The sequence below is a fragment of the Callospermophilus lateralis genome, chromosome 8 (assembly GCF_048772815.1).
Source record: "Callospermophilus lateralis isolate mCalLat2 chromosome 8, mCalLat2.hap1, whole genome shotgun sequence".
In the NCBI taxonomy this organism is placed as follows: Eukaryota; Metazoa; Chordata; class Mammalia; order Rodentia; family Sciuridae; genus Callospermophilus; species Callospermophilus lateralis.
The window spans coordinates 11164344-11187715 of NC_135312.1; the positions used below are offsets into that span (position 1 = coordinate 11164344).

The window sequence follows — 23372 nt, forward strand, 5'->3', positions numbered from 1 at the left end:
GGAAGGAGTTGAGACTGACTTGGCCACTCAGAAGCTGCATGGTTCCCCTTCAGAAGACTTTTCCTTGGGGGTTCCTCACGATCCAGTAGTCAAACTGCTCCTGACTTAGTATTAGCCTGATCTGCAGAAGGATTTTCCTAGAGGGCTGGGTACCTTCTGTGTGCCCATGAGACTGTCCTTACTGTCATAAACCAGAAACACTCAAGCAAGGTCTTATGCTGTCAAAGACTGAATATTTTACCCTAGGACCTCACAACCCTAAGTGAGCAGAGATCCTATTGACTGCTTTTACACTAAGGACACTAGGCTCCAGGAAATACCATAGTACTTCCATAATGGCACAAGAAAGCCAATACAATTTACCCCAACTCAGACCCCAGGGACCTCGAGGAGGGTCGTGGTGGGGCAGAAATTAATCCCAACTTTCCTAGAGCTTTTCAGATGTTGCTTCCTTACCTTCTGGAAATAAATAAACTCCACTAACCTAAAACTTTCTGTTTTGTTTTGTTTTTGTTTTTTTTTACTGCCCCCAGAAGAGCAGACTGGCCAGGACACCTACCAGGACTCCCTCTGCAAGGTGGGCTGTTCTGGATGGAAAACCAGCCCTGCTTCCACAGCTACCACAGAAGGTGCCCCAGGGAAACCTGAAGGGGGGCAGTTAGTCTGTGCTTTTTTTCTCCTTGAAACAAAGCCTGCCAAACTGCTGTGGGGCTGCACACAGAATATAGAATACAGAATCCTCAGAAGAGCCTGGGACTTCCAAGACCAACACCCTCTGCTTCTGCCCTTCACAGGAGTGTGAGGGGCTAGGTCCTTCCCAAAGGCAACTCCTTCACATGTGTATTACACCCAGAATCACTACACAATCGTCCTCAGTGGTCTTTAGTACAACTGGGTGGGAGTCACTGATTGTGAATTTCTGCCTTAACAACCCAGGATGAAACACCCACCAGCAAGTGGGAAGAGACAGTCATTTCTGAACATCACCCAGGGTTTTTCCTGTTTCCTATCATGATTGTTTTCCCTTTTTGTACAGTAAATGAAATCCAAGAGTTAGCAAGTCTTCCCATGTGCAGGGACATGGGTAAAAACTGGTAAGAAGGACAGTCACACACCTCTCAAGCCCTCAGTGCTGAGGACTCACATGAGGTGCTCCTGCAAATCGAATGGGGGCTCGGTATTGTCTCATCTATGGTGGAGGCAGGTTTTGGCCTGTGTATGTAGCAAAGGGCTCAGACAAGGCCATGATGGGATGGGAGATGGCAGACAGCTGTCTATTCTAGCACTCAGGTCTGAGACCAGGAGTTAGTGAATGTCTATGGCTTTGAGAATCACTTCTAAATGGCAAAGGGTTCATGGCACTGACCGCTTTGAGGTTTCTGGGACCTCAAAGTGGGTGCTATCAACTTGTAAAATGATCCTCTTTCTTTCTTTTTTTAAAATTTTGAGACAGGGTCTCACTATTTGCTTAGGGCCTTGCTGATTTGCTGAGACTGGCTGAACTTGTGATCCTCCTGCCTCAGCCTCCCAAGTCTCTAGGACTACAGGCATGCATCACCAAGCCCAACCTGACCCTCCCTTTCAATTGAAAATGAACCCTGAATGCAGCAAAGTCTCCCAAGCCTCCTACTCCTCAGGAAGCCATAATGTTGTGCCTTCGGGATTTCCAAAGGATTTGCCATCAGCAGTGGGGGGCATGGTCAGCAGAGGGCCTCCTGCTGCCAGAGTTCTCAGGACCTGCTCTGCTGCCAATTACACTGTCCAAGGGGTTTATCTTTCCTGGGCAGCCCATATCCAAGTGGCTAGAGAGGTGGGGGCACAAAGTCTCCATTTAGCTCAATGAAGGCAACTCTTGGCACAGCATATGAGGCTTCAGAAGGTCCACCTGGACTTCTCTTCAAATACCTCATATCCCGAACTCCACCCTAGCATTGCCAACAGGAGACCTGACTCTCATTACACTTCCTGCCCAGGCTTGCCTGTCTTGCTAGAATCCTCTAAGCCAACTCAATGACACTTCCTGATAAAGAGAGGACACCTGCAGACCTCGCAAACAGGAGGCAAGACCAGAAACCAATTCTACAAATTCAGAAAGTCCTAGAAAAACACATGTTGGGGCAATAGAGATAGTTGAGAACTCTCCTTTGATCTTAAAATTTCAGTCCATAAGTATAAGATACCCTCCTAGTATGCTACCTTATGAAACAGGAGATGTGTATGAGGCAGGCCACAGCTCTGTCTACTCTGGAGGAGATTGAGCTAAGTGACCCTTGAATCAATCTTCAAATCTCTTACAACATAGCACTCTAGCAACCAAATCCAATACCTCACCTTATCCTAGAGGCAGCAAATGATGTGAAGTCAATTTGTCATTTTAAAACCTTATTGTTCCTTATTATTATTATTATAACTTTCGCTTTGTTCTGAATGCTTGTGTCCCCCCAAATATTCGTAGGTTGAGATCCTAGACACCAGGTAGATGGCACTAGGAGGTGGAGGCCTTTGGGGAAGAATATAGGACAAGAAACTCCAGTGAGCTGGCTCACTCCTTCACCTGGGTGAGACACAGGGAGGGGCACCATGTATGAACAAGCCAGTGAACCTGACTTCACCTTGTTTAGCACTTGCCACCTCCAGAACCGTGAGGAGGAATTTTCTCGTTTGTAAGGGATCTTGTTGATAGTATTTTGCCTGGATACACAAATACATCTTCCTTTCCCTTAAATGGCAAATTAAATTGAAATGTTTGAAATTAATTTCAGGTTCAATAATTTAAATTGGCTAAACCTTTCACCCATCTGAAGACACAAATACCTTTTTAGTTCTGTTCCTTTTGAGGTCTGACAGAGGTAGAGCTTCGGCTGTTACCAGGCAACACTGCTTATGATAAGGATGCACTTGCCTGGACTGTATATTTACCAATATAAACTCTTTCTGGGAGCCTATGCTGGAGGCTCCCAAGAACATGGTGACCTTTCAACTGGATTGTCCCATACGGAGTGTAGGCTTCCAAGAGAAGGTGGATCCGCCTGCACACTGATGGTAGACTCATTCTTTTGCACCTGAGGTACCTCTAGGGGGCCAATGAATACTGGTTTGGGGCCAGCTGTGTGGAGGTGATAAAGACCACACCCACTGTGTAGGAGAGCTCAGGGATGCCCTGATGTCCCTTGTTCATCCCAGCCCATGCATGCAGGCCCCTGGTTGTCAGGTACATCTCAAGTTTAGTGGAGTCTCAGAAGAGGACACCTGGCAGGTCAGAGGTACTCAGTGCATGTCCAGGTGCATGGAAAGTGCCTTACGTCTAGAAAATGTGAATTAATGAAATGATTTTGGAGGAGAGGTTGGATTTTCTTCTCTGTTGGACCCTAATTTATTAGAAGGAAGGAGCATGGATGAGAGAAGGAAAGAAGGGTAAATCTGGAAGACAATGAGCACTTAGTTCGATACAGAGAAATGCTAAAGTGTGCATGCATTTAAACCGTGATGATCTGGAGTTATAAGTAGCATTTTATGATGACACCAAATTTAGTTGTTTTCCATTTCCATTTCCAAGAAGTCACTGAAATCTCAAAGTTATGGCATCATGAAATGCTACGTAGGAGCTAGCCATTGACAGAGTATCATGCAGAGAGAAGTGCAGGGCATCAAGAGCATGAAGAGAGCTCAGAATGTCTACGTGGGTTGAGAAGGTTCACCATGTGAACCACAAGCACTTCCACACTTTTAGTTACCATGTCATAATAGACTTGACATGAAGTTTATAGTTACCAGTATTACCATTGTCCATACTTTAACAAAAATAAATGACACAAAAAATACAATGTTATCACTAAAATGAAGTGTTTACATCATGGATCACAAAGACAATGTATGGGTCATGAAAGGTATGTGACAATTTGTTAAATCTGCAGATTCCAAAAATGGAAACTACTTCTTCATGGATTAGCAATTTTAACATGTAAAATATTCATTCCTTCAAAGAATATTTCCAGAGCACCTTCTATGTTCCAGTCTTATTTTTAAGAACTTTCACAATTAATTATAACCTAGATGTATCTATTATTTCTATGTCATTTAAAGATGTTATTAATCTAACATTAAAGTCCATCATAAAATAATAAAATCCTCCCCCATCACATGAATAAATATAATTTCTTTTAAAAATATGCTTACGTTTCCGGGGGTATAGTTTGAAGACTATAAAATACAAAAAGGAGAGACAAAATTACTGATATTCTTGTGACTATTATAGCTCTATATTTACACCCCCCACATTTGTACTCCAATATAATGTTAATAGGACCCATTAAAGAAAGACAGGATGACGAGATGAGTGACATGGACACGAACCACAGGAGATCGCCAGACAGAGAGCCCAGGGGGGCCTACGTGTGTGTGTGTGTGTGTGTGTGTGTGAGAGAGAGAGAGAGAGAGAGAGAGAGAGAGAGAGAGAGAGAGAAAGAGAGAGAGAGAGAGAGAGAGAACCAAGATCACTGGGGAGGGAGAGGGAGGGTGAAGGACTTGAGACTGACTTGGCCACTCAGAACTGCATGGTTCCCCTTCAGGAGACTTTTCCTGGGAGGCTCCTCAGGAACCAATGGTGGAGCTGCTCCTGACTTTATAATAGCCTGACCTGCTAAGGACTTTCCTAGAGGGCTGGGCACCTTATCCATGCACTGTCCTCTTTGCTCCCAAACCTGGCTTTGTCATGAGATGTGGCAGCAATTGAAATCTTTTGGTGTGAGCACTCATGGAACTCACAGCAACAGAAAGGTACAAGGGGCTCAGGTTAAACCCAATGGAGGCCGACGGGTTCTCCCACAGCTTGTGAAGCCTCCTTCCCACCTGTGCAAGCCCAGAGGACAAGTGGCCCTGGCTTGTTAACAAAATAGACATGTTTTTCTTCTGAACAACTTGGGGTTCCATCAGAAACCTCAGGGTAACCAGAAGATGAGATTGTCATTACTCTCATCAACCAGAAACACTGAAGCAAGGGCTTCCACTGTCAAAGGCTGAATATTTTACCCTGGTGACCTCACAACCCTAAGTGAGCAGGGATCCTATTGTCTCCTTTCACATATAAGGACACTGAGGCTCCAGGAAATGTCACTGAACTCACATAGTGACACAAGACTGTGCAACATGATTTACCCCAACACGGACCCAAGCCCTCAAGGAAGTTCGTGGTGGAGCAGAAATGAATCCCCGTGTTCCAAGAGCTTCTGAGATGTTGCTTCCTCCCCTTCTAGAAATAAATCAACTCCACTAACCTGAAACTTTCTGCTCCTTTCTTTACTGCCCCCAGAAGAGCAGACTGGCCAGGACACCTACCAGGACTCCCCTGCAGGGTGGGCTGTTCTGGATGGAAAACCAGCCCTGCTTCCACAGCTACCACAGAAGGTGCCCCAGGGAAACCTGAGGGGGGAGTTAGTCTGTGCTATTATTCTCTCCTTGAAACAAAGCCTGCCAACCTGCTGTGGGGCTGCACACAGAATATAGTATACAGAGACCTCAGAAGAGCCTGGGACTTCCAAGACCAACACACTCTGCTTCTGCCCTTCACAGGAGTGTGAGGGGCTAGGTCCTTCCCAAAGGCAACTCCTTCACATGTGTATTACACCCAGAATCACTACAGAATCGTCCTCAGTGGTCTTTAGTACAACTGGGTGGGAGTCACTGATTGTGAATTTCTGCCTTAACAACCCAGGATGAAACGCCCACCAGCAAGTGGGAAGAGGCAGTCATTTCTGAACATCTCCTAGGGCTTTTCCTGTTTCCTATCACTATTGTTTTCCCTTTTTGTCCAGTAAATGAAATCCAAGAGTTAGCAAGTGTTCCCATGTGCAGGGACGTGGGTAAAAACTGGTAAGAAGGACACTCACACACCTCCCAAGCCCTCAGCGCTGACAACTCACATGAGGTGCTCCTGCACATCCAATGGGGGCTCGGTATTGTCTCATCTATGGTGGAGGCAGGTGTTGGAAAGTCTATGTAGCAAAGGGCTCAGACAGGGCCATGACAGGATGGGTGATGGCAGACAGTGGCCTATTCTCAACACTCAGGTCTGAGACCAGGAGTCAGTGAATGTCTATGGCTTTGACACTCCTAAATGGCAAAGTGTTCATGGCAATGTTAGTGTCCCGAGAGGTTTTCTGGGGCCTCAAAGTGTGTGTTATCAACCTGCAAAATGACCCTCTTTCTTTCTATCTTTCTTTCTGTCTTTCTTGGTTTTTATTTAATTTTGAGACCGGGTCTCACTATTTGCCTGGGTCCTTGCTGAGTTGCTGAGACTGGCTGAATTTGTGATCCTCCTGCCTCAGCCTCTCAAGTCACTAAGGCTACTGGCATGCACATGAAGCCAAGCCTGAGCATCCCTTATGATCGAAAAGGAATCCTAGATGCAAAAAACTCTCCTAAGCCTCCTACTCCTCAGGACGCCATAATGCTGTACCTTCTGCTGCCAGAGTTCTCAGGGCCTGCTCTGCTGCCAATTATACAGCCCAAGGGTTGTCCCTTTCCTGAGCATCCCAGATCCAAGTGGCTAGAGAGGTGGGGCACAAAGTCTCTATTTAGCCCAATGAAGGCAGGGCATATTTGCTCCAGAGGACTGAGGCTTCAGAAGGTCCACCTGGACTTCTCTTCAAATACCTCGCATCCCAAACTCCACCTCAGTATTGCCACCAGAAGACCGGACCCTCAGTATACTTCCCTCCCAGGCTTGCCTGTCTTGCTAGAATCCTCTAAGCCAACTCAATGACACTTCCTGGTACAGAGAGGACACCTGCAGACCTCACAAACAGGAGGCAAGACCAGAAACCAATACTACATATTCAGAGAGTCTTAGAAGAACTGATGTTGGGCCAAAAGAGATAGTTGAGAACTCTCCTTTGACCTTGAAATTTCAGTCCACAAGTATAAGATGCCCTCCTAGCATGCTACCCTATGAAACGGGAGATGTGTATGAGGCAGGCCACGGCCCTGTCTACTCTGCCCGGAGGAGACTGAGCTAAGTGACCCCTGAATCAATCTTCACATATCTCACAACACAGCACTCTAGCAACCAAATCCAACACACATCCACCTTATCCTAGAGGCAATAAATGAGATGAAGTCAATTTGTCATTTTGAAACCTTATTTTTCCATTATATTATTATCATCATCATCATCATCATCACTTTTACTTTGGTCTGAATGCTTGTGACCCTAATATTCACAATTCGAGGTCCTAGTCACCAGGTGGATGGCACTAGGAGACAGAGGCCTTTGGGGAGGAATTTAGGACAAGAAACTCCAGTGAGCTGGCTCACTCCTTCACCTGGGTGAGACACAGGGAGGGGCACCATCTATGAACAAGCCAGTGAACCTGACTTCACCTGGTCAAACACTTGCCACCTCCAGAATCGTGAGGAAGAAATTTTTCTTGTTTGTAAGCGATCTTGTTGATAGTATTTTGCCTGAATACACAAATACAATTTCTTTTCCCTTAAATGGCAAATTAAATTGAAGTTTGACATTTTTGTGATATTCAATATTTTAAATTCAGTAAACCTTTCACCCTATATATTTAGCTACATGAAATCTTACTGGGAGCCCAAGCTGCGGGCTCCTCTGAACATGGTGACCTTTGAAAAGGATTGTCCCACATGGAGTGTAGGCTTCTAACAGAAGGTGGATCCCACTGCACACTGATGGTAGAATCATTCCTTTGCACCTGATGTACCACTTGGAAGGGCCAAAGGACACTGGTTTGGCGCTAACTGTGTGGAGGTGATAAAGACCACACCCACTATGTAGGAGAGCTCAGGGATGCCCTGATGTCCCTTGTTCATCCCAGCCCATGCATGCAGGCCCCTGGTTGTCAGGTACATCTCAAGTTTAGTGGAGTCTCAGAAGAGGACACCTGGCAGGTCAGAGGTACTCAGTGCATGTCCAGGTGCATGGAAAGTGCCTTACGTCTAGAAAATGTGAATTAATGAAATGATTTTGGAGGAGAGGTTGGATTTTCTTCTCTGTTGGACCCTAATTTATTAGAAGGAAGGAGAATGGATGAGAGAAGGGTAGAGGGGTAAATCTGGAAGACAATGAGCACTTAGTTCGATACAGAGAAATGCTAAAGTGTGCATGCATTTAAACCGTGATGATTTGGAGTTATATGTAGCATTTTATGATGACACCAAATTTAGTTGCTTTCCATTTCCAAGAAGTCACTGAAATTTCAAACTCATGGCATCATGAAATGCTATGTAGGTCAAGATTGGAGTTAGTCATTATCATGCAGAGAGAAGTACAAGGCATCAAGAGCATGCAAAGAGCTCAGAAGATCCACAGTGAAAGAGAAGGTTAACCACAGGACACACATGCCCTTCCAGACTTTTCTTTACCTTGTCATGATAGCCTTGTCAAGAGCATGTGGTTGAGGTTCATCGTAACTACCATTTTCCATACTGCAACAAAAATAAATGACACCGAAAACACCATGATATCGCTAAGACGATGTGATTACAACATGGATAAAAAAGAAAATGTATGGGTCATAAAAGGTATGTGACAATTTGTTAAATCTGAAGATTCCAAAGATGGAAATGACTTCTATATGGGGGATTAGGAATTTTAAAATATAAGATATTCATTCCCTCAAAGACTATTTCTTGAGCACCCTGTATGTTCCATTTCTCTTTCAAGAGGTGTCACAATTTATTCTTATCTAGATGTATCTATTATTTCTATGTCATTTAAAGATGTTATTAACTTTACATGTTATTAACATTACATTATTATTTCTATGTCATTTAAAGATGTTATTAACTTTACATATTAAATAAAAAATCCTCCCCCATCCCATGTTTAAATATAATTTTTTTTTAAAACAAAGCTTACGTTTCCGGGGACATAGTATTAAGACTATAAAATACAAAAAGGAGAGACAAAATTATTAATTTTCTTGTGACTATTATAGCTCTATAGTTACACCCCCGACATTTGTACTCCAATATAATGTTAATAGGACCCATTAAAGACAGACAGGATGACGAGATGAGTGACATGGACACGAACCACAGAAAATCACCAGACAGAGAGCCCAGGGTGGCCTAAGTGTGTGTGTGTGTAAGTGTGTGTGTGTGTGTGTGTGTGTATGTGTGTGTGTGTGTGTGTGTGTGTGTGAGAGAGAGAGAGAGAGAGAGAGAGAGAGAGAGAGAGAGAGAGAGAGAGAGAATCAAGATGGCAGGGGAGGGAGAGGGAGGGTGAAGGCATTGAGACTGACTTGGCCACTCAGAAGCTGCATGGTTTCCCTTCAGGAGACTTTTCCTGGGGGGGCTCCTCATGATCCAATAGTCAAACTGCTCCTGACTTTGTATTAGCCTGACCTGCTGAAGGACTTTCCTAGAGGGCTGGGATCCTTATCCATGCACTGACTCCTTGGCTCCCAAACCTGGCTTTATCATGAGATGTGGCACCAACTGAAATCTATTGGTGTGAGCACTCATGGAACTTACACCAACAGGAAGGTACAAGGGGCTCAGGCTAAACTAAATAAAAGAACAATGGTGTCTCTCATGGCATCTGAAGCCCCTCTGCACCAGTGTAATCCCAGAGGGTAAGGGGCCCTGGCTTGATAAAAGTTTGGACAGACACGTTTATCTTCTGAAACATCAGGGTAACCACAAGATGAGACTGTCATTACTGTCATGAACCACTCAAGCAAGGGCTTCCGCTGTCAAAGGCTGAATATTTTACCCCTGTGACCTCACAACCCTAAGTGAGCAGGGATCCTATTGTCTCCTTTTACAATCAGGTCACTGAGGCTCCAGGAATTGCCATAGAACTTCCATAATGACACAACAATTTCAACACGATTTATTCCAACCCCAGAGCACTCAAGGAGGATGTTGTTGGGGAGAAATGAATCCCTGTGATCCTAGAGCTTCTGAGATGTTGCTTCCTCCCCTTCTAGAAATAAACCAACTCCACTAACCTGAAACTTTCTGCTCCTTTCTTTACTGCCCCCAGAAGAGCAGACTGGCCAGGACACCTACCAGGACTCTCCCTGCAGGGTGGGCCATTCTGGATGGAAAACCAGCCCTGCTTCCACAGCTACCACAGAAGGTGCCCCAGGGAAACCTGAGGGGGGCAGTTAGACTGTGCTATTTTTTTCTCCTTGAAACAAAGCCTGCCAACCTGCTGTGGGGCTGCACACAGAATATGGAATACAGAAACCTCAGAAGAGCCTGGGACTTCCAAGACCAACACCCTCTGCTTCTGCCCTTCACAGGAGTGTGAGGGGCTAGGTCCTTCCCAAAGGCAACTCCTTCACATGTGTATTACACCCAGAATCACTACAGAATCGTCCTCAGTGGTCTTTAGTACAACTGGGTGGGAGTCACTGATTGTGAATTTCTGCCTTAACAACCTAGGATGAAACACCCACCAGCAAGTGGGAAGAGGCAGTCATTTCTGAACATCACCCAGGGCTTTTCCTGTTTCCTATCACTATTGTTTTCCCTTTTTGTCCAGTAAATGAAATCCAAGAGTTAGCAAGTCTTCCCATGTGCAGGGACATGGGTAAAAACTGGTAAGAAGGACACTCACACACACACTCAGTGCTGAGGACTCACATGAGGTGCTCCTGCAAATCGAATGGGGGCTCAGGTATTGTCTCATTTATGGTGGAGGCAGGTGTTGGAAAGCATATGTAGCAAAGGGCTCAGACAAGGCCATGATAGGATGGGTGATGGCAGACAGTGGCCTATTCTCAACACTCAGGTCTGAGACCAGGAGTCAGTGAATGTCTATGGCTTTGACACTCACTCCTAAATGGCAAAGTGTTCATGGCAATGTTAGTGTCCCGAGAGGTTTTCTGGGGCCTCAAAGTGTGTGTTATCAACCTGCAAAATGACCCTCTTTCTTTCTATCTTTCTTTCTGTCTTTCTTGGTTTTTACTTAATTTTGAGATCGGGTCTCACTATTTGCCTGGGTCCTTGCTGAGTTGCTGAGACTGGCTGAATTTGTGATCCTCCTGCCTCAGCCTCTCAAGTCACTAAGGTTACTGGCATGCACATGAAGCCAAGCCTGAGCATCCCTTATGATCGAAAAGGAATCCTAGATGCAAAAAACTCTCCTAAGCCTCCTACTCCTCAGGACGCCATAATGCTGTACCTTCTGCTGCCAGAGTTCTCAGGGCCTGCTCTGCTGCCAATTATACAGCCCAAGGGTTGTCCCTTTCCTGAGCATCCCAGATCCAAGTGGCTAGAGAGGTGGGGCACAAAGTCTCTATTTAGCCCAATGAAGGCAGGGCATATTTGCTCCAGAGGACTGAGGCTTCAGAAGGTCCACCTGGACTTCTCTTCAAATACCTCGCATCCCAAACTCCACCTCAGTATTGCCACCAGAAGACCGGACCCTCAGTATACTTCCCTCCCAGGCTTGCCTGTCTTGCTAGAATCCTCTAAGCCAACTCAATGACACTTCCTGGTACAGAGAGGACACCTGCAGACCTCACAAATAGGAGGCAAGACCAGAAACCAATACTACATATTCAGAGAGTCTTAGAAGAACTGATGTTGGGCCAAAAGAGATAGTTGAGAACTCTCCTTTGACCTTGAAATTTCAGTCCACAAGTATAAGATGCCCTCCTAGCATGCTACCCTATGAAACAGGAGATGTGTATGAGGCAGGCCACGGCCCTGTCTACTCTGCCCGGAGGAGACTGAGCTAAGTGACCCTTGAATCAATCTTCACATATCTCACAACACAGCACTCTAGCAACCAAATCCAACACACATCCACCTTATCCTAGAGGCAATAAATGAGATGAAGTCAATTTGTCATTTTGAAACCTTATTTTTCCATTATATTATTATTATCATCATCATCATCATCATCACTTTTACTTTGGTCTGAATGCTTGTGACCCCTAATATTCACAATTCGAGGTCCTAGTCACCAGGTGGATGGCACTAGGGGACAGAGGCCTTTGGGGAGGAATTTAGGACAAGAAACTCCAGTGAGCTGGCTCACTCCTTCACCTGGGTGAGACACAGGGAGGGGCACCATCTATGAACAAGCCAGTGAACCTGACTTCACCTGGTCAAACACTTGCCACCTCCAGAACCATGAGGAAGAAATTTTTCTTGTTTGTAAACGATCTTATTGATAGTATTTTGCCTGAATACACAAATACAATTTATTTTCCCTTAAATGGCAAATTAAATTGAAGTTTGACATTTTTGTGATATTCAATATTTTAAATTCAGTAAACCTTTCACCCTATATATTTAGCTACATGAAATCTTACTGGGAGCCCAAGCTGTGGGCTCCTCTGAACATGGTGACCTTTGAAAAGGATTTTCCCACATGGAGTGTAGGCTTCTAACAGAAGGTGGATCCCACTGCACACTGATGGTAGAATCATTCCTTTGCACCTGATGTACCACTTGGAAGGGCCAAAGGACACTGGTTTGGCGCTAACTGTGTGGAGGTGATAAAGACCACACCCACTGTGTAGGAGAGCTCAGGGATGCCCTGATGTCCCTTGTTCATCCCAGCCCATGCATGCAGGCCCCTGGTTGTCAGGTACATCTCAAGTTTAGTGGAGTCTCAGAAGAGGACACCTGGCAGGTCAGAGGTACTCAGTGCATGTCCAGGTGCATGGAAAGTGCCTTACGTCTAGAAAATGTGAATTAATGAAATGATTTTGGAGGAGAGGTTGGATTTTCTTCTCTGTTGGACCCTAATTTATTAGAAGGAAGGAGCATGGATGAGAGAAGGAAAGAAGGGTAAATCTGGAAGACAATGAGCACTTAATTTGTTTAGAGAAATGCTAAAGGACACATGCATTTAAACCATGATGATTTGGAGTTATATGTAGCATTTTATGATGACACCAAATTTAGTTGTTTTCCATTTCCATTTCCAAGGAATCACTGAAATTTCAAACTCATGGCATCATGAAATGCTATGTAGGTCAAGATTGGAGTTAGTCATTATCATGCAGAGAGAAGTACAAGGCATCAAGAGCATGCAAAGAGCTCAGAAGATCCACAGTGAAAGAGAAGGTTAACCACAGGACACACATGCCCTTCCAGACTTTTCTTTACCTTGTCATGATAGCCTTGTCAAGAGCATGTGGTTGAGGTTCATCGTAACTACCATTTTCCATACTGCAACAAAAATAAATGACACCCAAAACACCATGATATCGCTAAGACGATGTGATTACACCATGGATAAAAAAGAAAATGTATGGGTCATAAAAGGTATGTGACAATTTGTTAAATCTGCAGATTCCAAAGATGGAAATGACTTCTATATGGGGGATTAGGAATTTTAAAATGTAAGATATTCATTCCCTCAAAGACTATTTCTTGAGCACCCTGTATGTTCCATTTCTCTTTCAAGAGGTGTCACAATTTATTTTTATCTAGGTGTATCTATTATTTCTATGTCATTTAAAGATGTTATTAATTTTACATTAAAGTCCATATTAAATAAAAAATCCTCCCCCCATCCCATGTGTAAATATAATTTTTTTTTAAAACAAAGCTTACGTTTCCGGGGATATAGTGTTAAGACTATAAAATACAAAAAGGAGAGACAAAATTATTAATTTTCTTGTGACTATTATAGCTCTATAGTTACACCCCCCACATTTGTACTCCAATATAATGTTAATAGGACCCATTAAAGACAGACAGGATGACGAGATGAGTGACATGGACACGAACCACAGAAGATCACCAGACAGAGAGCCCAGGGTGGCCTAAGTGTGTGTGTGTGTGTGTGTGTGTGTGTGTGTGTGTGAGAGAGAGAGAGAGAGAGAGAGAGAGAGAGAGAGAGAGAGAAAGAGAGAGAATCAAGATGGCAGGGGAGGGAGAGGGAGGGTGAAGGCATTGAGACTGACTTGGCCACTCAGAAGCTGCATGGTTTCCCTTCAGGAGACTTTTCCTGGGAGGCTCCTCATGAACCTGTGGTCGAGCTGCTCCTGACTTTGTATTAGCCTGACCTGCTGAAGGACTTTCCTAGAGGGCTGGGCACCTTATCCATGCACTGACTCCTTGGCTCCCAAACCTGGCTTTATCATGAGATGTGGCACCAACTGAAATCTATTGGTGTGAGCACTCATGGAACTTACACCAACAGGAAGGTACAAGGGAGTCAGGCTAAACTAAATAAAAGAACAATGGTGTCTCTCATGGCATCTGAAGCCCCTCTCCACCAGTGTAATCCCAGAGGGTAAGGGGCCCCGGCTTGATAAAAGTTTGGACAGACACATTTATCTTCTGAACATCAGGGTAACCACAAGATGAGACTGTCATTACTGTCATGAACCACTCAAGCAAGGGCTTCCGCTGTCAAAGGCTGAATGTTTTACCCCTGTGACCTCACAACCCTAAGTGAGCAGGGATCCTATTGTCTCCTTTTACAAATCAGGTCACTGAGGCTCCAGGAATTGCCATAGAACTTCCATAATGACACAACAATTTCAACACGATTTATTCCAACCCCAGAGCACTCAAGGAGGATGTTGTTGGGGAGAAATGAATCCCTGTATTCCTAGAGCTTTTCAGATGTTGCTTCCTCACCTTCTGGAAATAAATCAACTCCACTAACCTGAAACTTTCTGCTCCTTTCTTTACTGCCCCCAGAAGAGCAGACTGGCCAGGAGACCTACCAGGACTCTCCCTGCAGAGTGGGCCGTTCTGGATGGAAAACCAGCCCTGCTTCCACAGCTACCACAGAAGGTGCCCCAGGGAAACCTGAGGTGGGCAGTTAGTCTGTGCTATTTTTTTCTCCTTGAAACAAAGCCTGCCAACCTGCTGTGGGGCTGCACACAGAATATAGAATACAGAGACCTCAGAAGAGCCTGGGACTTCCAAGACCAACCACTCTGCTTCTGCCCTTCACAGGAGTGTGAGGGGCTAGGTCCTTCCCAAAGGCAACTCCTTCACATGTGTATTACACCCAGAATCACTACACAATCGTCCTCAGTGGTCTTTAGTACAACTGGGTGGGAGTCACTGATTGTGAATTTCTGCCTTAACAACCCAGGATGAAACGCCCACCAGCAAGTGGGAAGAGGCAGTCATTTCTGAACATCTCCTAGGGCTTTTCCTGTTTCCTATCATTATCGTTTTCCATTTTTGTACAGTAAAAGAAATCCAAGAGTTAGCAAGTCTTCCCATGTGCAGGAACATGGGTAAAAACTGGTAAGAAGGACAGTCACACACCTCTCAAGCCCTCAGTGCTGAGGACTCACATGAGGTGCACCTGCACATCAAATGGGGCTCGGTATTGTGTCATCTATGGTGGAGGCAGGTGTTGGAAAGCATATGTAGCAAAGGGCTCAGACAAGGCCATGACAGGATGGGAGATGGCAGACAGTGGCCTATTCTCAACACTCAGGTCTGAGACCAGGAGTCAGTGAATGTCTATGGCTTTCACACTCACTCCTAAATGGCAAAGGGTTCATGGCAATGTTAGTGTCCCGAGAGGTTTTCTGTGGCCTCAAAGTGTGTGTTATCAACCTGCAAAATGACCCTCTTTCTTTCTATCTTTCTTTCTGTCTTTCTTGGTTTTTACTTAATTTTGAGATCGGGTCTCACTATTTGCCTGGGTCCTTGCTGAGTTGCTGAGACTGGCTGAATTTGTGATCCTCCTGCCTCAGCCTCTCAAGTCACTAAGGCTACTGGCATGCACATGAAGCCAAGCCTGAGCATCCCTTATGATCGAAAAGGAATCCTAGATGCAAAAAACTCTCCTAAGCCTCCTACTCCTCAGGACGCCATAATGCTGTACCTCCTGCTGCCAGAGTTCTCAGGGCCTGCTCTGCTGCCAATTATACAGCCCAAGGGTTGTCCCTTTCCTGAGCAGCCCAGATCCAAGTGGCTAGAGAGGTGGGGCACAAAGTCTCTATTTTGCCCAGTGAAGGCAACTCTTGGCAGGGCATATTTGCTCCAGAGGACTGAGGCTTCAGAAGGTCCATCTGGACTTCTCTTCAAACACCTCGCATCCCAAACTCCACCTCAGCATTGCCCCCAGGAGACCCGACCCTCAGCACACTTCCCTCCCAGGCTTGCCTGTCTTGCTAGAATCCTCTAAGCCAACTCAATGACACTTCCTGGAAAAGAGAGGATACCTGGGGCCTCGCAAACAGGAGGCAAGACCAGAAACCAATTCTACAAATTCAGAGAGTCCTAGAAGAACTGATGCTGGGCCAATAGAGATAGTTGAGAACTCTCCTTTGACCTTGAGATTTCAGTCCACAAGTATAAGATGCCCTCCTAGCATGCTACCCTATGAAACGGGAGATGTGTATGAGACAGGCCACGGCCCTGTCTACTCTGCCCGGAGGAGACTGAGCTAAGTGACCCCTGAATCAATCTTCACATCTCTCACAACACAGCACTCCAGCAACCAAATCCAACACACATCCACCTTATCCTAGAGGCAATAAATGAGATGAAGTCAATTTGTCATTTTGAAACCTTATTTTTCCATTATATTATTATCATCATCATCATCATCATCATCACTTTTACTTTGGTCTGAATGCTTGTGACCCCTAATATTCACAATTCGAGGTCCTAGTCACCAGGTGGATGGCACTAGGAGATGGAGGCCTTTGGGGAGGAATTTAGGACAAGAAACTCCAGTGAGCTGGCTCACTCCTTCACCTGGGTGAGACACAGGGAGGGGCACCATGTATGAACAAGCCAGTGATCCTGACTTCACCTGGTCAAACACTTGCCACCTCCAGAATCGTGAGGAAGAAATTTTTCTTGTTTGTAAGCGATCTTGTTGATAGTATTTTGCCTGAATACACAAATACAATTTCTTTTCCCTTAAATGGCAAATTAAATTGAAGTTTGACATTTTTGTGATATTCAATATTTTAAATTCAGTAAACCTTTCACCCTATATATTTAGCTACATGAAATCTTACTGGGAGCCCAAGCTGCGGGCTCCTCTGAACATGGTGACCTTTGAAAAGGATTGTCCCACATGGAGTGTAGGCTTCTAACAGAAGGTGGATCCCACTGCACACTGATGGTAGAATCATTCCTTTGCACCTGATGTACCACTTGGAAGGGCCAAAGGACACTGGTTTGGCGCTAACTGTGTGGAGGTGATAAAGACCACACCCACTATGTAGGAGAGCTCAGGGATGCCCTGATGTCCCTTGTTCATCCCAGCCCATGCATGCAGGCCCCTGGTTGTCAGGTACATCTCAAGTTTAGTGGAGTCTCAGAAGAGGACACCTGGCAGGTCAGAGGTACTCAGTGCATGTCCAGGTGCATGGAAAGTGCCTTACGTCTAGAAAATGTGAATTAATGAAATGATTTTGGAGGAGAGGTTGGATTTTCTTCTCTGTTGGACCCTAATTTATTAGAAGGAAGGAGCATGGATGAGAGAAGGAAAGAAGGGTAAATCTGGAAGACAATGAGCACTTAATTTGTTTAGAGAAATGCTAAAGGACACATGCATTTAAACCATGATGATTTGGAGTTATATGTAGCATTTTATGATGACACCAAATTTAGTTGCTTTCCATTTCCAAGAAGTCACTGAAATTTCAAACTCATGGCATCATGAAATGCTATGTAGGTCAAGATTGGAGTTAGTCATTATCATGCAGAGAGAAGTACAGGGCATCAAGAGCATGCAAAGAGCTCAGAAGATCCACAGTGAAAGAGAAGGTTAACCACAGGACACACATGCCCTTCCAGACTTTTCTTTACCTTGTCATGATAGCCTTGTCAAGAGCATGTGGTTGAGGTTCATCGTAACTACCATTTTCCATACTGTAACAAAAATAAATGACACCCAAAACACCATGATATCGCTAAGACGATGTGATTACAACATGGATAAAAAAGAAAATGTATGGGTCATAAAAGGTATGTGACAATTTGTTAAATCTGAAGATTCCAAAGATGGAAATGACTTCTATATGGGGGATTAGGAATTTTAAAATGTAAGATATTCATTCCCTCAAAGACTATTTCTTGAGCACCCTGTATGTTCCATTTCTCTTTCAAGAGGTGTCACAATTTATTTTTATCTAGGTGTATCTATTATTTCTATGTCATTTAAAGATGTTATTAATTTTACATTAAAGTCCATTATAAAATAAAAATCCTCCCCCATCCCATGTATAAATATAATTTATTTTTAAAACAAAGCTTACGTTTCCGGGGATATAGAATCAAGACTATAAAATACAAAAAGGAGAGACAAAATTATTAATTTTCTTGTGACTATTATAGCTCTATAGTTACACCCCCCACATTTGTACTCCAATATAATGTTAATAGGACCCATTAAAGACAGACTGGATGACAAGAGGAGTGACATGGACACGAACCACAGGAGATTTCCAGACAGAGAGCCCAGGGTAGCCTATGTGTGTGTGTGTGTGTGTGTGTGTGTGTGTGTGTGTGTGTGTGTGAGAGAGAGAGAGAGAGAGAGAGAGAGAGAGAGAGAGAGAGAGAGAGAGAATCAAGATGGCAGGGGAGGGAGAGGGAGGGTGAAGGCATTGAGACTGACTTGGTCACTCAGAAGCTGCATGGTTTCCCTTCAGGAGACTTTTCCTGGGGGGGCTCCTCACGATCCAATAGTCAAACTGCTCCTGACATAGTATTAGCCTGACCTGCTGAAGGATTTTCCTAGAGGGCTGGGATCCTTATCCATGCACTGACTCCTTGGCTCCCAAACCTGGCTTTATCATGAGATGTGGCACCAACTGAAATCTATTGGTGTGAGCACTCATGGAACTTACACCAACAGGAAGGTACAAGGGACTCAGGTTAAATTAAATAAAAGAACAATGGTGTCTCTCATGGCATCTGAAGCCCCTCCCCACCAGTGTAATCCCAGAGGGTAAGGGGCCCTGGCTTGATAAAAGTTTGGACAGACAAGTTTATCTTCTGAAACATCAGGGTAACCACAAGATGAGACTGTCATTACTGTCATGAACCACTCAAGCAAGGGCTTCCGCTGTCAAAGGCTGAATATTTTACCCCTGTGACCTCACAACCCTAAGTGAGCAGGGATCCTATTGTCTCCTTTTACAATCAGGTCACTGAGGCTCCAGGAATTGCCATAGAACTTCCATAATGACACAACAATTTCAACACGATTTATTCCAACCCCAGAGCACTCAAGGAGGATGTTGTTGGGGAGAAATGAATCCCTGTGTTCCTAGAGCTTCTGAGATGTTGCTTCCTCACATTCTGGAAATAAATCAACTCCACTAACCTGAAACTTTCTGCTCCTTTCTTTACTGCCCCCAGAAGAGCAGACTGGCCAGGACACCTACCAGGACTCTCCCTGCAGGGTGGGCCATTCTGGACAGAAAACCAGCCCTGCTTCAACAGCTACCACAGAAGGTGCCCCAGGGAAACCTGAGGGAGGTAGTTAGTCTGTTCTTTTTCTCTCCTTGAAACAAAGCCTGCCAACCTGCTGTGGGGCTGCACACAGAATATAGAATACAGAAACCTCAGAAGAGCCTGGGACTTCCAAGACCAACACCCTCTGCTTCTGCCCTTCACAGGAGTGTGAGGGGCTAGGTCCTTCCCAAAGGCAACTCCTTCAAATGTGCATTACACCCAGAATCACTACAGAATCGTCCTCAGTGGTCTTTAGTACAACTGGGTGGGAGTCACTGATTGTGAATTTCTGCCTTAACAACCCAGGATGAAACACCCACCAGCAAGTGGGAAGAGGCATTCATTTCTGAACATCACCCAGGGCTTTTCCTGTTTCCTAATATTATCGTTTTCCATTTTTGTACAGTAAATAAAATCCAAGAGTTATCAAGTCTTCTCATGTGCAGGGACATGGATAAAAACTGGTAAGAAGGACAGTCACACACCTCCCAAGCCCTCAGTGTTGAGGACTCACGTGAGGTGCACCTGCACATCAAATGGGGCCTCGGGTGTTGTCTTATCTATGGCAGAGACAGGGCTCAGACAGGGCCATGACAGGATGGGTGATGGCAGACAGCTGCCTCTTCTCAGCACGCAGGTCTGAGACCAGGAATTAGTGAATGTCTATGGCTTTGGCAATCACTTCTAAATGACAAAGGGTCCATGGCAACATTAGTGTGCTGAGAGGTTTCTGGGACTTCAAAGTCTCTGTTATCAACTTGCAAAATGACCCTCTTTCTTTCTTTTAATTTTGAGACAATTGAAATCTATTTGCTTAGGACCTTGCTGAGGTGCTGAGACTGGTTGAAATTGTGATCCTCCTGCCTCAGCCTCCCAAGTCACTAGGACTACAGGCATGCACCACCAAGCACAACCTGACCCTCCCTTTCAATTGCAAAAGAATCCTGGCTGCAACAAACTCTCCCAAGCCTCCTACTCCTCAGGACGCCATAATGCTATACCTTCCACATTCCCAAGGAACTTGCCATCAGCAGTAGGGAGCATGGTCAGCAGAGGGCCTCCTGCTGCCAGAGTTCTCAGGGCCTGCTCTGCTGCCAATTGCACTGCCCAAGGGCTTTGTCTTTCCTGGGCAGCCCAGATCCAAGTAGCTAGAGAGGTGGGGCACAAAGTCTCCATTTTGCCCAGTGAAGGCAACTCTTGGCAGGGCATATTTGCTCCAGAGGACTGAGGCTTCAGAAGGTCCACCTGGACTTCTCTTCAAACACCTCGCATCCTAAACTCCACCAGAGCATTGCCACCAGAAGACCCTACCCTCTGTACACTTCCCGCCCCGGCTTGCCTGTCTTGCTAAAATCCTCTAAGCCAACTCAATGACACTTCCTGGTACAGAGAGGACACCTGAAGACCTCACAAACAGGAGGAAAGACCAGAAACCAATTCTACATATTCAGAAAGTCCTAGAAAAACACATGTTGGGGCAAGAGAGATAGTTGAGAACTCTCCTTTGACCTTGAAATTTCACTCCATAACTATAAGATGCCCTCCTAGCATGCTACCGTATGAAACCCGAGATATGTATGAGGCAGGCCACAGCTCTGTGTACTCCAGGAGGAGAGTGAGCTAAGTGACCCTTGAATCAATCTTCACATCTCTCACAACCTAGCAATCTAGCAACCAAATCCAACACACATCACCTTATCCTAGAGGCAGCAAATGACATGAAGTCAATTTGCCATTTTGAAACTTATTGTTTTATTATTATTATTATTACTTTTGCTTCTTCTGAATGCTTATGTCCCCCTAATATTCATAAGTTGAGATCCTAGTCACTAGGAGGATGGCACTAGGAGATGGAGGCTATTGGGGAAGAATTTAGGACAAGAAACTCCAGTGAGCTGGCTCACTCCTTCACCTGGGTGAGACACAGGGAGGGGCACCATCTATGAACAAGCCAGTGAACCTGACTTCACCTGGTCTAGCACTTGCCACCTCCAGAACCGTGAGAAAGAAATTTCTTATTTATTTATTTTTTTGCTGGATACACTATACAATTTCCTTTCCCTTAAATGCAAATTAAATTGAAATGTTTGGCAATTTTTGTGATATTCAGTATTGTAAGTTGGGTAAACCTTTCCCCCTTCTGAAGAGACAAATACCTTTCTGGTTCTGTTCCTTTTGAGGTCTGACAAAGGTAGAGCATCAGCTGTTACTAGGCAACGCTGTTCAAGATAAGGATGCACTTGCCAGGACTATATATTTTTCTATATAAACTCTTAGTGGGAGCCCAAGCTGGGGACTCCCCTGAATATGGTGACCTTTGAACTGGATTGTCCCTTGTGGAGTACAGACTTCTAAGAGAACATGGACCCCCCTGCACACTGAAGTTAGACTCATTCCTTTGCACCTGAGGTACCCCTTGCATGTGCTAAAGAACACTGGTTTAGGGTCAGCTATATGGATTTGATAAAGACCACACCCACTAAGTAAGAGATCTCAGGGCTGCCCTGCTGTCCCTTGCTTATCCTGGCCCCACTTCTTTTCAGCAGACAGGCCTCCTGGTTGACAGGTACATCTCAAGTTTTAGTAGATTCTCATAAGAGGACACCTGTCAGATAGTGCTCAGAATTACTTAGTGAATGTCCAGGTTCATGGAAAGTGACTTACATCCAGAAAACTTGAATGCATGAAAAGATTCTGGAGAAGTTGGAGTTCGTTTTTCGATTGACCATAATTTATGAGAAGGAAAGAGAATGGATGAGAGAAGGGAAGAGGGGTAAATCTGGAAGACAGTAAGCACCTAGTTTGAAGCAGAGAAATGCTAAAGTGTGCATGCATTTAAATCATTATGATCTTCAGTAATACTTAGCATTTTCTGATGACACCAAATTTTAGTTGCTTCACATTTCCGTTGCTAAGAAGTCACTGAAATCTCAAACCATGGCATCATAAAATGCTACGTAGGTCAAGATTGTAGCTAGGCGTTGACAGAGTATCATGCAGAGAGAAGTGCAAGGCACCAAGAGCATGCAGAGATCTCAGAAGATCTACAGGGAAAGAGAAAGTTCACCACAGGACACACATGCACTTCTGGACTTTTGTTTACCTTGGCATAACAGCATTGTGAATACCATATGGATGAGCTTTATGATAACCATTTTCCATACTGTAACAAAAATAAATGACACCAAAACACCACGTTATCTCTAAGATGAAGTGTTTACATCATGGATCACAAAGACAATGTATGGGTCATGAAAGGTACGTGACTATTTGTTAAATCTGAAGATTCCAAAAATGGAAACTACTTCTTCATGGATTAGTAAATTTAACATGTAAAATATTCATTCCTTCAACGAGTATTTTTGAGCACCATCTATGTTCCAGTGTTCTTTTTAAGAGGTGTCACAATTTATTTTTACCTAGATGTATCTATTATTTTTATGTCATTTAAAGATATTAATAATTTAACTTTAAAGTCTATTATAGGATAATAAAATTCTCCCCCATCCCATGTATAAATATAATTTTTTAAAAAAAGGCTTATGTTTCCAAGCGTACAGTTTTAACACTATAAAATACAAAAAGGAGAGACAAAATTACTAATTTTCTTGTGACTCTTACAGCTCTAAGGCCACACCCCACACATTTGTACTCCAACATGAATGTTAATAGTCCCATTCCAGAGAGACAGGTTGAGCAGATGAGTGACATGGACAAGAAACACAGGAGATCACCAGACAGAGAGCTCAGGACGGCCTACGTGTGTGTGTGTGTGTGTGTGTGTGTGTGTGTGTGTGTGTGTGTGAGAGAGAGAGAGAGAGAGAGAGAGAGAGAGAGAGAGAGAGAGAGGAGGGGGGAGGGAGTGAAATAACCAAGATGACAGGGGAGGGAGAGGGAGGGTGAAGGAGTTGAGATTGACTTGGCCACTCAGAACTGCATGGTTCCCCTTCAGGAGACTTTTCCTGGGAGGCTCCTCAGGAACC

The 23372-nt window shown here is 44.6% G+C and overlaps 1 protein-coding gene across 4 annotated transcripts in view; it reads right to left on the bottom strand.

Moving 5' to 3' along the window:
- Prom1 (prominin 1) overlaps positions 1-23372 on the bottom strand; it is a 150038-nt gene that overhangs the window by 28875 nt on the left and 97791 nt on the right. Inside the window, exons 24-29 of one of the 4 annotated variants that reach the window (XM_076864396.2) lie at positions 22493-22552; positions 18189-18212; positions 17740-17802; positions 13549-13572; positions 13099-13161; positions 8837-8905 (exon numbers count right to left, since the gene is read on the bottom strand). The exons of 2 other annotated variants lie outside the window; for them this stretch is intronic. In XM_076864396.2, the coding sequence (XP_076720511.2) occupies positions 8878-8905; positions 13099-13161; positions 13549-13572; positions 17740-17802; positions 18189-18212; positions 22493-22552 (262 nt within the window). In that variant the 3' untranslated portion in view covers positions 8837-8877. Of the gene's footprint in view, positions 1-8836; positions 8906-13098; positions 13162-13548; positions 13573-17739; positions 17803-18188; positions 18213-22492; positions 22553-23372 lie in introns of those variants that run through there. One more of the 4 variants, XM_076864399.2, reaches the window with a different exon arrangement.